The sequence below is a fragment of the Scatophagus argus genome, chromosome 3, assembly GCF_020382885.2.
Source record: "Scatophagus argus isolate fScaArg1 chromosome 3, fScaArg1.pri, whole genome shotgun sequence".
In the NCBI taxonomy this organism is placed as follows: domain Eukaryota; kingdom Metazoa; phylum Chordata; class Actinopteri; family Scatophagidae; genus Scatophagus; species Scatophagus argus.
The window spans coordinates 21,371,732-21,385,829 of NC_058495.1; the positions used below are offsets into that span (position 1 = coordinate 21,371,732).

Here is a 14,098-nt window from a genome sequence, read left to right on the forward strand (position 1 = left end):
GACGGACGAGCGACGCACGCATGGGCTCGAGCTCGCGCGGGTTACTGTTACCGCGCGTCACTGTGCGCGCGCCTCTGCAACAACTGGAAAACAACGTTTGTGTCACGGGACCGACTGGCGCACATTGAAGGCATGTAACATCTGGGAGGGGCGTCGCTGCTCTGACAGCGAGTCTGCCGGCTGTGTGTGAAATAGAGAGGGGGGTCTTCATCCGGCGCAGAAGGGGAAGCTTTCTTCTCTCTGAAAGCAGGTCTGCCGAGATGCGCAGGGCTCCGACTCAGCGGAGGACGCGAGGCTGCTGGTGAATTACAATTGGGATACAAAGCCACTATGAACGAGGGGCTTTTTCCACTCCGTGTACTGACGATTTAATTAGTTTAAGCTTTCTTCTTCTTCTTTTTGTGGGGAGGATTTTTTTTCTTGTCCCGTGCTGTCACGCAGGAATGATTTTTCTCGCTTTGGTTTTGCTTCAGAGGACCATGGAGACCTCCGGAGACATCGGTCATGCTCTCTGGTAAGCAGCACCAAGATGTCCTTCTCGTCCTGACTGGGCGTATTAATAGATAATCGAAAACAGAACCTATATGCTCTGTAAAAAATACTACTACTGCTAATAATAATCAAAATAATAAAATACCTTGGCCTACATTGAAGACTATAAGACAATATTTGCTGTTGTATTCATTATTTCAACCTGCATGTGAAAACCGGGTTTGTCACCGTGTCAGGCACTGACACACCTGCGATATGTTTTTGCTCCCATTAATTAGTCCGGGGTGTTTAATGATCAGCCGGTGCTGTCGTCTGCAGCGACTATGCAGATGCAGGATGGCTGTTGTTGCAGTCTGTGGGAACACATGCTTTATGCGCTCCACGCTGAGCTAAAATAACACGCCTGTAAATTAAATGCACGGACCGTAGGACATGAAACCCAACGTCTCTTTCATCTGTAAACAGGGGAACACGGTTTGCGTTCATCAAAAGGCAGGAAATGCCAGGATTGCAACTGCATCAGCGTGAATTCAGCTTTAAAGGAGTAAATAAAAAAAGAAGAAAGGAAAAGAAAAATCTGTGTCATGCTTCTCGGGAATACACAACTTGTCCCCCCATTACTGCATTGTTATGGAGCAAAATAGGCACGCTGTTACTGCTGTCTGCTGGGCCGTATTGATTTCACTGTTATCATATATAAATACTGCCTGCGCTCACGCAGCAGTGTTAAGCCCCATTATTAACAGATTCCTGAGCAAGGATGTCTGTCTGGATGTGGAAAAAAAAAATCACCCAAATGCGTTGTGTGGGTCAGTCAGTGCCTTCAGGGTGATTCACTGCTAGTCCACCTTTTGGTGTGTCTGGGAAACACCTCTCTGTTTTCAGGAGAGGATTTTCCACTTTTGTGGAAAGTGCTGATTGTTCCTATTTTTGGGTTCTTGTGTTTGCAGGGGCTTTGAATTCTTGGGCCATTGGCAAAGAAAGAGGTTTGGTTGAGTTGTTTTATTGCAGGGGAAGCTAGGAGGCCATTCCTGCCCTGTTTCATCTTGTTCAGGGGGGATTTTGACACATGTGGGTGTTTGTTTTCTCCCCTCTCTGTTTGCTAGAATCTTGAAATTGGTTGCATCCCACTCTACTTTTCTATAAAGCGCTCCCTGTGATTTTCATGCTATTTTTAGTGTTACAGTTCAATCAAACACCGTGGAATTGGTCCTTGACCCAGATTGGTTCAAACACAATGGTATTCTTTTGCCACGCTGTTGCATCAGGGTGACACCGCTCTTTTATGATGCCCTCAAGACAGGGAGTGACATGGTTTTAGGCTCAGTAGTATTTGACAGACAAACATGCTGGTTTAGTGGGGTGTGTAAAGAGTCGCACACTTACCCTGCTGATCTGAATCCAGGGCCGTTCATCACACCTTTTACCTGTACATTTGTAAAATGAAAATGTGCTTTTTGCTTCATCGAAAGTTGTGTTTGTGAACACATTGAGTAAAATCCCTGACCTTTTCAAGTGTTGAAGATGTACTAGTGCCACTGATAATAATAGGGACTTCACCCACATTTCTGCGTTTAAAAACACAAAAGCACAAAGGAGTCAGACAAGGTTGTTATTCGTTTGTTGAAATGAGTTGTATGTAAGTGTATGGCTGTGGCTTCACACCGTAAGCTGCCTTTCTTAACCAAACAAGGTGGATTACAGCCACAGCGGAACATTAAAATGACTTTGGAATACATACTGTAGAGAAATCCCTCCAGGTGTTACCGAGCAAAGGGAAAATGCATAGGAATAATCCCCTCTGATGTTAGAGCCACATTCCTTTCTTTATTACTCCCCCCACCTCAGCTTAGCAGAATCCAGGTGGATAGCAATCACCAAGATTGCTTTGTTTCGCCCGCTGTAGTTACATCAAATGTGCAAAGGTGAGCGTCAAGGCCAGGGAGGAGAAATTGAGAGCCACGTGATTGGTCAGTCTGAGCTGAGCTGCTCTGCTGTGTGCCGATAAGCGTGTTATAAATCCGTATTTCATGGATATAGAGAGACATCATATTAATGTGGGGGGTGGGAGGTAGGGTCAGCTGACCTCGCATAAGCCCTCCACAGTTCTTTGGTTGGGGTTGGTCAGGTGGAGGTAGTTCAGTAAATCCTCGGCACTGAATCAGCCCCATGCCTGGCCCTGACTGATCTCTTTTTCATGCAGATACCAGAATTGCTTTTCTCCCATTTTTCCCCTTCAGGTTAAAAATGTTAGGATGTTGGCATTTCTGTTGCTCATCCACATCATTACAGCTTACACCCGTGGAGTTTGCATATTGAGTGGCAGGGAGAGCTTGCAGATAAAGAAGGGTAATGTCACCCTTCTCTTACAAATGAACAAAACAAGGTTTAGAGGTGAGCCGCATTAGAAAAAGAAAAAACAAAACATGCAAAAACCAAAACACCAGCCATGTTGTCACGGCATGAAGGCATCGTAAGAGCTGACCTTACAACATGGGCAAAAATTTCAAAGCTGCACATTCTGCAGTACTGCCAGGCGAGTTCTGACTCCTCAGAAACTGTTTCCAGACCTTTGCACATCTCAGGCAGGAGGCGTATAGTTGTGGCCCTGCTCTGGTTACCATGTGTAAGGTCACAACAGCAGCAGCTGTGTCAACACCAACAGACAACATGCGGGCTGCCCGCCTCACCTGTCTGTGGAGGGCTGGAGATGATTTTTCAGCTGCTCTTTTACATCTCAGCTGCTCCTTATTGTCTCCTGAAAGGGACTAATCAACATTTTGCACATCCATAACCTGCTGCAACAGCTAGGAGGTTGCTGCTGAATAATCTACTGTTACATATTAAGACATGCTGTAGTAAGTCATGAATATATCTGTTACATAAATGCTGCTGACAACAGTAGCCTGTTCCTGGGACTCTTGGGCCAGATAAAAGCTGAAAGCAGAGAGAGAGTGAATCTGTTTAGGAGCCGGAAGGCATCGTCTTTATCAAGTGATCAGAAGACTGGATATAAAACTGTTGCCTGTAGTAATTTAGCTTTGCCGTGAACGTTTCGATATCATACGTAGGACTTCTAAGCCTCAGAGAGAGCAGTGCGGTTCCTGTGTGGACACAGTAGGGTTGGATCTACCTTACAGGCATCAGTGTTTAGCCCGTTGGACTTGAATATTAAACTCCTCTCTGATTTGCATTCGTGTGATGCGCGCTGCACAGGGGCGGCTCGAACTCATCGCACAGCTCATGTTTTAAACAACATGGCTCCCACAGTGTTATCTATTCCGCCATCCATCCAGTTTATCTGATTCTTCATTGTCCCGCCATTTCTCCCGCAGACTTCTCTCTGGAATGCGATGCAGTCTCGTGTTGTTGTACCTGCGCCTCTGCACACATCTGTGTACCAGATGTTTAAGCAGTTAGAGTTTGCCTTGAACCAGCGAGACCGCTGATCCTCTCAGGTGTGTTATTTGTTAGACTCAGTAGTGGTTAGAGGGTGACCTGTTGCAGTTGATTGCTTCATCTTTGTCTTACTTGAGTTAATGCTGGGAAGCCTTTTTTTTGAGTGGTGCTAAGTACTCACTACTGTTGTAGTGATCCATTGTCAGAAATTGTGCCTGATATTATGATGCCGTTGTATGGCATTTGCTTTTTTTTCCCCGTTCTGTCAATTCACTTTCTGTGGTTGGTACCTTTTATCTTTCGTTCTTTTGCTGCTAGCTTGCCATGGATTCACCTTCTGTTTTTTATCTTTTTTGTTTCAAACAAAAGGTAACAGCTGTTCTTGGAAATCTGCCCACTTAAAGACTTACCAGTATGTTACAAGAAGCCATTGTGAAATGTGTGTCTCATGAACTGCAAATACTGATATAATACCCTAAAGTAAGACTTAAATGTAACCTGGTGTGCAGCCTTTGCTGAACAACAAGCAATTACGGGATAATGACAAATGCGAAAACACAGTGTGAAGTGCATCACACACTGGTGTCATGTTATTCCGCACACGTCAGTTGACGCACTCACTGGATACATGCGTGAAGACATTGTCGAGCTACAGTAGACAGGGTGTGCTGGATGTGATATAATTGCTGTGCTTTATGTGGTGTGTCCAGCGTCACTGGGGTGAGCAGCTCTACGTAGAAGTACATTAAGTCAGCAAACTGACATAGTAACATCAGTTTGACTCCAATATTTACCTCCTAATGTTTACTAGCTACTGGTCATTCAAGATCACTTGTGGCAAAACCCTTGAGTGTGTTGAAGAGTGTAATTTTTCCGTTCTTAAAAAGTTGCTTTGTTAACACTTCACGTATCTGTTTAACACAGTAACATTAATTAAGTTAGGCCACAGTGCTGCAGTCTAAAGGATTGTTAATTCTACAAAGAGATAAAGCACGCATTTTAGGAGGTGAGAAGGATAGCACCCAGTTTCCAGGCAAATGTTTTGGTTACTGCACAAAGCCGTTCTTTAAAGGCAAGGCGGCCTTTTGGCTCCTGTATTCAGCTGCCCAGCGACCATCCAGATGAATGAGTACCAAATGTCTCAGCCTGTCTTCTCTCGTCTGCTCGTCTCAGTGGGTTTTCTGCTCGCATGACACTGCCTCGGACATTCCAGGTGAAAGTACTTCTCATTATATTAGATTAACTTAAAATCTGATTATCACAGACTCGGTTTTGCGTAACAAGGTTCATGTGATGGGCTTTTGTCTGAGCAGTCGGCGGTCGTAACTCTGCCTCTTGTTTGTGTGAAAGGCTCCTACTTGTCTGTCAATGGGAGGTCGAGCATGCTATGGGTTTTCACACGTACGGGAGCAAACGGCAGCGACTGGTTCAGTTCCAGCGCAGGGGCAAACTCGGCACAAGTATTTCAAGTATGTCCTCACACAAAGTGAGCCCCGTTCTTTATGGTGTTTGAGTGAGGAAAACAAAAGCCTATGTCTTAACTGACCCAAAAAAGGAGAAATCTGTCCAGTTGTGTGCAGAGCTTTGGGAAAGCTGCTCAGTAACCGATAGATAAATCTTTCCTTTTGAAAGATGTGATGCTGGCAGAAGCCATCTTTGGATGGGTAATTCTGATTCAGCCCATGAGGCCTGCCATCCAGATTTGTGGGCTGAATGGAGTCATTTTATGATTTACTCGACTGGCAAGATGCTTGTTTATGGCAGCGATTTGCGAGCAGCGTTGAATGAGAGGCTTTTGGCAGAAAACGCTATCGCTATTTTTGGATGTCAAGTCTCTATTGGGTATTAGGAAGGACGCTTTGTTTGTAATGAACCTCCATTATGTGGGGAGAAGTGCACATGAGACTTTGCGCACTTGCTACAGAGGAGTGAAGGCAGCATCTCAAATTTTAAGCAACAGTTTTATGTTTTCCTTCTCAATAAAGCTACCCCACATCTGATATGTAGAAGCTATAAAATATAGTGAACGTAATTCCATACAAAGTGAATTTCTGTAAACCTTCACATTTATGGCTGCGGCGAACAGGAATCTCCACTGAACTTTGCTTTTACTCCTCGTCTGTGTTATTTATTCCATCACTTTGCTCCCGTCGCTATCCCTTTGGCTCTTGATCTCTCTTTTGTGCCGGCGTATTGACCCAGTGAGACATGAAACACACAGGGATTAGGTTTCTCTCTCTCGTTTTCTCTCCATTCATTATTAACATTGCATTTCCTGCCTCATTCTTCCTTCTCTCTCCAATGTAGCTGGTTTGCTAATTGTGTCTGGGAGCTAATTATAGAGATTATTACTCATTTTCAGGACGCCTTAAGGTACAAGTCAAGTTAGGATCAGACTTATTACTAATGAACCTTTGATATTTTCAGTAGGGCACCCTGGTATTTTTGCCATACTCCATTTGTCCTATCATGTATTGGGACATACTGAATCTTTTTTTAAAAGAAATTTGGTAACATACTGTCCGATCTTTATTTGCGGTGCTTTAAGTAAAGCTGTGGCTATCCTAATAACCTAAACAAAGCCCCCCCCACCCCTGATGGTACCTGATGTAATCTGATCTGGGAGGCACTCATGCTAATCTACTGCTGGCTTGCCAGAAATGTAACCACTGACTCTACACCTTGAGCAAACACACTAAAATGTAAATCTAATCGAAATGTAACCCTTAATGTATTTTGTCGCTGCACATCAGCCGCAGTTAATTCTCAGTTTCTTTTTCAAACAGGTGAGGGCGTGGTTGGGAGTGTGAGTTGTAAAGTCCCCAGAATTACAGCACATGGAGGTCAAAGGACATCTGATCACGTCCATGGGTCTGGGGGCTCCGGGTGAGTAATAATCTCACAGTGTAAAGACAGACGCTTACGTGTCTGGACAAGCCTGAAGTGGCCTGGCAAATCTATCAGCTTGTATTTTTTCTAACAGTTCAACAGAAGGAAAACAAAAGTGTTTTTCTCAAGGGAAGAGTCAGCTGAAAAAACAGCTGTATGTGTGAAGGCCTTTTTTTCCACGTACTGTCTCTGCAGCTGTCAGATAATCTCATCAGAGCGCCGAGTAGCTGTGAGCAGATATCATATTGTCAGTAACAGTCTCTGAAAAGAAACGACTGTGAAACAGTGGAAACCAAAAGACAGCACTTTTCAAATTAAATAATTATTACTCAACCCCAAGTCAAATGGTTTCGCACTGATGACAAATGCAGTGATTAATTTATAAAAAATTCTTGGTAATTTCTGAAAAAAAAAAAAGACTTTTCAGTGAATTTTTCTCACACAGGAGGACGTTGTGGATGTGTTATGGACTAGTTTTTAGCTGTGGATGAATACCCATTTTGGGCTCCAGCAAGTATTTAGGCAACAGGTTGTCATATGTGGGGCTCACTCAAAATAAACTACAGTTTTCATCTATAAGGTGTTTTTAATAGCTTTTGGACAACAAATGAGCTCTATGGCAAAAAGGAATAAGAGACACACGAACAACACAACAAACAGTATGATCAATTCATTGTGTGTTTGAGTCTGTTTGTAGGATGTATGGACAATAAAAAAAAATCGAGTATAGCCAGCCTTGAACTCTACTCCAGTCTTTCTGAAGATGTGTTGCATGTGCTGTGATGCGTAGATGTTCAAGGCTGCCAGGACAGCAAGCTGCAGGCTGAGCGGATTGCAGCTCTGCAAGAGAGGAAGCAGGCCCTGGAGGCTCTCCTCAACACCAGAGTGGGAGAGCTCAAACAAGTCTGTTTGCAGGAAGCAGTGAGTAGCTCTCACTTCACATCTACAACATGTGTGACTCAGGGCACAACATCCTCACCCCATACTCACCTCAAGTGTTTAGATGATTGAGCTGCAAACTAAAGCATATTTTTAAACTTCTGTAAATTTGAATCTCTGAACGTTTTGAGAATCAGTCATACTTCTGTCTCATTTAAAGTGGGCTGCATACTAAAATTTGCTTGATTGCTTCAGAGAATTTGTTCACACGTTATAATGAAGCTTACAGCTGCCTCAGATTCTCATTAACAGCTGTTTGAAACGTGGTTACAGCTCAATGTATAGTGACTCACTGTGTGCATCTTTTATTGTGGGATTCACAAGTTGTTTATTCTATTTTCAGTGTAGCAAAATTTTTGAAACACAGCTCATCTGCACAGTTTTTCTGTTTCTGCTCTAGAGGTAAATTATGGAAGAAACGTTATTTCTTGCATGCCTATTTCAGTGCATTCAGCAAAAAGGTGGTTTTATTGAGACTTAATGTAATCTCTTAAGTGGTATCATTTTATATAATACTCACAGGCCAGTGAGAAGATGGATTTTAGCTACTGGGGGCTAATGAATGTCCTCTGCAGGAGCTGACTGGGAAGTTGCCACGTGCTTTCCCCCTGGAGACTGGAGAGAAACCCCCACTGGTGCAGCGCAGAGCTGGCCTGTTGCCCAACGCTAAGGCAGAGGTAAGTCAACACCTTGAATACCAATTGTGTTTACACAGTAGCTGCACCTCTATGTGTATCTTGTTGTCTAACTCCTGGCTCTCCCTGGTTGCAGGATGAGGCGGCCCAGAGAAAGCAGATGAAAGCCATCTTCACTGGTGCTCTCTACAGACACTCAGAATCGGACCGAAACGTCCCTAATAGCAAGAGGACAGTTCATCGGGGGTGTCACACGGGTATAATTGCAAAGCACCTGAAACCCATATATTCATTTAAGAAACATCTGGATTAAGTGAATAAAAGAGAAGCTACACCATCATTCACACTTAATTCTTTTGAAAATCACATTTTGCACTTGTGTTTAGCTAATATATCTAATGCCATACTGCAACATCTGTGACCTGTGGATGTCTTTCAGAGGACACAGTCATGTCAGAGAGCACAAGCTCCATGTCAGACTCGACATCCCATGACAATGGTGAGTCAACCGAATACAAACCGTCTTTTAACATTAACTCTGTCTCTGGTGGATGTACTTCATATCCATATTCATAATGAGCTTAACTGACACAGCAGTAGGCAGACAGCAGAATTAGCTTAGTGTATTTGCATCACACTCAAAATACATCGCTCACACTTAGTGGGTGGGAGGCTCATTTGCACTTCTGTTGTTAAGACGCCAAGTACGAATATGCTGTCACATTTCAGTTGTTAACCCGCAACAGCATGCTTGGCTTATTGTGCTTTTAATGAAAGTGATGAGTGTTTTTGTTTTCTGTGAATGGACTTCATCAAAAGAATAATTTCTTTGTTTTTTCTTCTCCCTAAAGAGTCCTCCCCCAGTGTGGCTGCTGACCAGCGCTCTCTGTCTCAGCCCCGGCTCACTTTGGGCAGCCCTGACCACAGGATCAGCAGGAAGCTGTCTCCAGTCGAGATTTACTACGAGATGAGGACGCGTCGCAACTCGGTCACAAGCTCCGTCAGGTACCTCTTATGCTGCAAACTGTGCAGTCTGCTCGATGGTTTATATACAATAAGTGTCTGTGTGCGCATGTGCCAGGGTTATTATAGTTAACTAAGACTTTAAACTAGTTGTGAAAAAGCATTTTAGTTGAAATGAAACAGACTAAAAAACTACATGAAGCAGCGTTGTGTGCTTACAAAATTTCCTAAAATAATGTAGGGGCGGCACAGTGGTGCAGTGGTTGGCACTGTCGCCTCACCAGGTTCGAATCCCGGTCTGGGCCCTTCTGTGTGGAGTTTGCATGTTCTCCCTGTGCCTGTGTGGGTTTTCTCCGGGTACTCCGGCTCCAGCTCCCCCGCGACCCTGACGGATAAGCGGTATAGAAAATGGATGGATGGATGAATATTTAGTCTTTGCCAAGTTGTCTGCACATGCAACACAAGCACGTCGAGGCTTCTGTCCACATCTTTATTCTGAGACTGTGATGAAAACACGACACCCTGATGGTGGTGTGCTTGTATTGTAACGCCTGCTCTGAACTTTTTAAACCTTGCTTTCCGTAATAATAAAAAATTAATATAATATTTAGACAAAAAAAAAACTAAACTAAAACTAAACATGAAATGCAAACCCACTCCCCCAAACAAAAATCAAAATAAATAAAATAGAAAATACAAAAATACAAAACTATAATGAATAACTGCTGTGTGTGCATACAGTCTCGATTGTTTTTGGCTGATGAATGTGTACATTTAAATCCATGTGTTCTTGTGTTGCTTCTCACAGCCCAACTCACTCTTTACCAAGAAGTGCATCTAACGTTGAAGGCAGAAGTGTTCCAGCTACTCCTCTCTTGGCACGAACCGCTCCTATCAGCGTACACGTCAGGTAATCTGTGATGTGCTGCTGCTGTTGTCCGATGCTGCACAGCCACAGCTCCCTCCCGCTGTGATGACTGTGTGGTTGGAAATGGCTTAATGACTCAGCTGAGTGCAGACGCAGAGTCGGGGTTGTAACAACGATTAGTGTCATACTTAGCTACCAGCAAGGGCTTGAGCTCATCCTCTGGTCCCGTCTTAAGTGATTTTGTGTGAAATGGAGTTACACGGTTTTGATTAAAATTGCTTTCGCTCATTTTTCTTTGTCCACAGTTGCTCTGAGTGCTCTCCTAACGTAAGCTGTTGTTGTGTTTATCTCTGCCTCAGGTCGGATGCATCAGGTGGTAATGGGTTGAAGCAGTGGTCTGGCAGCCTGGATGTGCCCTATATGATTCCGCTGGCCCAGGAGGGCTCTTCCTCCGACCGGCGAAGCTGCCCTTACAGCTCCCGCGCCAGGCGAAGCAACAGCTCTGAAGCCCTGCTGGACAGATCGAGCCTCCCTGACGATCCTGCTCCGAGAAATGGGATGCCGCCCAGAGGAGGCCCTTACAAGAGCTCAGAGACACTGACTGATGGCAAGCTGCGGCACATTCATCTGGGCAGCCCTGAGAGACATGTTGAAGGCTCTGTGGAACAGGCCAAATTACGTCTGTCTATGGGTGGCAGAGGGGCTGGTGGTGGCTACAATGAGCTATTGATGGACTATATCTGGGGGAAACAGCAGAGGATGCAAGTGCAGCACCACCTGTACCAGTCCACTGGCAGGATCTGGCAGGATATGTCCTCTCCTCGGTCCTCCACTGCGGCTGTGCCTCCCCACGCCAACGGCTTTTCCCATTCCCAGGTGCACCTCCCCAGTGCGGCACCTCCTTACAGCCCCATGGTCCTCCGAGGGTCCCAAGCCGAGCTGCGCAGGGTCAAAGTCACCAGAACCAAATCTTGTGGACCATTTATTCCTTTGCAGCAACATCCCCAGGATGCCATCCTGCTGTCAGCCTACGAGTCTCCCCTTCCTACCTCTGGCACCACCACATCCTCCATCCCCAATCTGCACCCCTACCAGACAGAGCTATCTGGCCCCTCCTTCAACCGCAGACCGCCACAGTTCTCTCTCCCGACCCCAGAAGACTCAACGCGAAGCTTGCATAAAGCCCTGGCTCTGGAGGGACTGAGGGACTGGTACCTGAGGAATGCCCTCGGCTATCCTCCTGCGGCCTCAAAGGGCCACGAGGCAGGGATCTCTCGCCTCTCACACCCCTATCCACTGGTGCACCAAGCCCAGTCTGTTCAAGGTGAACCAGCCAACCTCCACAGGTCTCAGATACCCCAGTCAGCCAGCTTCCATGGTCACCCACTGCATGGAAGGTCAGTATTTTTGTCTTTTATATCTGTATGTCCGTTGGTGGAAATCATCATCACTGTTGTGAGCAACAATTCATACATGGACATCATAATTACTTGCAAAGGAAATAAGCCTTAAGGAATGGAACTTTTCAGTATTGTTCATTATTTTGTGTTTAACAATCAGTTTGCAGTCAAAGCAGAACAAATGAAATTTATCTGATCTCAAGGGGTTTTTGTATGTTTTAGGGTCTATGTAAGAATACATTTTATTGATCTACAAGGAGAAGCTGGCCACAAGTCCTCCAGCAGGGGATGGTGTCATTACTCTCACACTATTCCCCAACCAATCCATCACCCTGCGACTGGCTGGTTTATTTTTGTTTGTGTTTGTATAGAGGTCAGCATTATGTGCTACTGCCTGCCTCGTGCCAACACCCAGGCACTTGGATGTCTCCCGATCAAAAAAGTTTTCTCACTTATTTGCTTCAGTGAATTAAGTAATGTGGTCTGTGAGAAGCGTGATTTTTCAAGGACATCCCTCTCCAGGCTCCATTATTATATATATTCTTCTTCTTATATTCTGACCACGATCCATACTTTTCATTTCATGAGGCACTTCCTGCCTCTTGTTTGTGAAGCGCTGTATTGATTCGTCTTGCCTCCCCAACAGGTCGATGGAGTTCTCTCTCTATCAGGAGACTCCTCATCCACAGATGCAAGAAGTGACCCCAAAGGAACCCAGTGCAGACCCAGGAACCCTAGTCTGAAGCAGCAGAGAAACACACGTATAGACTCACAACATTATATGAGCAAAAACACTGTAGCCTCACACACACACGCACACACACATTCACTCAGACTCACACAGTCACACAGACAAGTTGATACAATGTGACCTCAGCAGCAAAACAAAACATGGCAACCTCAGCAGAAAGAGAATAAATGACAAACCATAGCTGTACAGTGTGAAGAAGCCTTGGCAAGCTCCCCGTGTTCTACCTGATCCCACCAGTATATGAACTTCAAACCTCAGTGTTCTCATGTGGATGTGCACTGGAGCTGACTTAACTAATAGTAATACGGTCATGCTGTACTTCATATATTGATATTTCTTGTCCGACACGAGCAGTGAAATCCTTCCTAATAAACCTGAAAAGTCTCCGGAGATATACTTTTTTACAGAATATATACAACTCTAAATCACTATTTTGTATCGTCTGAGATATAAAGATACAGTTATATTAAAGAGGTAATTTATTGCTCATTAATCGTGTGATATACAAAGATGTTATATGAGCTCACATCATTTGAAAAGTATTCATACATGCCGGTGAATGTGTGTTTGTAAATTATATAAAAAGGTAAAAAAAAAAAAAAAAACATGCCTCAGTCTTTGTCTGCTCTTCACAGCCATTTGTATTTTTCATGTTTGATAAACGAAATGGGCCATGAACTGTACCGGTGTAGCGGACGAGAGTGCCTAAAAGTTTTAATATCAGAACTAAATCTTGGTGAGAAAACTTTAAAGTGCTTTCTGATAATGTGAAAAATGCTGGCATTAAGCCCTTGTGAGCTTCATCTAATTGAAAACTGAAAGCAGTTCACGATGTCATAAAATTAGGGTATTTGGATTGATGTCATACAGATTGTGATTTTTCGGTTCGTTTTCTAGACTCAGCTCGGTGCTGGCCGATAAATGTAGCTTTCTCTGTGCTGACCTTGACAGAATAATTAGACGAGTTTTAAGAAAAACCCCCGAGGGCTGTCGTGAGACCTGCTGTATGGCTGTAGCACATGACTGTATGACAGTAATTTACTCATATCAAATCAGTTCTTTCTGCAGTCGCTTGTGGATGATTTGAGTGTCATATGGAGCACTTTATGAACATCTTAAGCCTTAATTCCCTATTAAATTGTCTCCAAGTGAGATGACAGGCAGTAGGAAGCTTAGGACAGGGTTTTTAACTGGGAAAAATTAAGCAAAGTGAGTTTTGTCAACATCTACTGAGGGTCAGTGTTAGTCTGTATATAGTGTGGATTGTACTGATGAGTTTCAAGCTGATATTTTCTTCCCGTACTAACAATGTAATTTTTAAACTAACGACATATGTATTTAATCAGAATAAACCTCCCGCACACTCATTCCGCCCCCTGGTGAGCACTATTGAATTGGTTGCAAAAAATAAAGTGAGGTTGGTGGTGTGAACAGAATAGGGCTGCTGCAGTTTTGAATGATGGTGTGAGCAGGTCTCATACCAGTAAATTTGCAAATGAGAATTCATGCTGGCTGATTTTTGTATTTGTAATGATTTAAACTCATTTCGTGTGCTTTTTTTTTTTTTTTAAGAACTTTACATTAGTTTTAAATCAGAGTAGTTATGTGTCATAATACAGTATATTTGTAACCAGAGTTTTAATAGCTGCAACGTAAACTTCAGACAAGTCAGAATAATAAATGAAATTCTCAAGGAGGCTGAAAGTATTTGTCTCAGTGTAAGCAGAATTTAATGTATTTTTATCCCCCCCCCCCATTTAAT

The 14,098-nt window shown here is 43.9% G+C and overlaps 1 protein-coding gene across 1 annotated transcript; it reads left to right on the forward strand.

The window, feature by feature from the left end:
- The first annotated feature begins 48 nt into the window (after positions 1–48).
- On the forward strand, positions 49–14,098 carry ccdc120b (coiled-coil domain containing 120b). Its single transcript, XM_046384698.1, has 10 exons — positions 49–514; positions 6,678–6,777; positions 7,571–7,701; positions 8,295–8,396; positions 8,491–8,611; positions 8,794–8,853; positions 9,206–9,359; positions 10,126–10,227; positions 10,545–11,582; positions 12,232–14,098. The coding sequence occupies exons 2-10, from the start codon at positions 6,729–6,731 to the stop codon at positions 12,326–12,328; spliced, it is 1,854 nt and encodes a 617-aa protein (XP_046240654.1). The 5' UTR covers positions 49–514; positions 6,678–6,728; the 3' UTR covers positions 12,329–14,098.

Coding starts and splice junctions, on each gene's coding strand:
- ccdc120b (XM_046384698.1), top strand. CDS start 6,729: ATGGAGGTCAAAGGACATCTGATCACGTCCATGGGTCTGGGGGCTCCG. Junction 6,778..7,570: donor CATGGGTCTGGGGGCTCCGG/GTGAGTAATAAT, acceptor TGTGATGCGTAG/ATGTTCAAGGCTGCCAGGAC. Junction 8,854..9,205: donor CTCGACATCCCATGACAATG/GTGAGTCAACCG, acceptor TTCTCCCTAAAG/AGTCCTCCCCCAGTGTGGCT.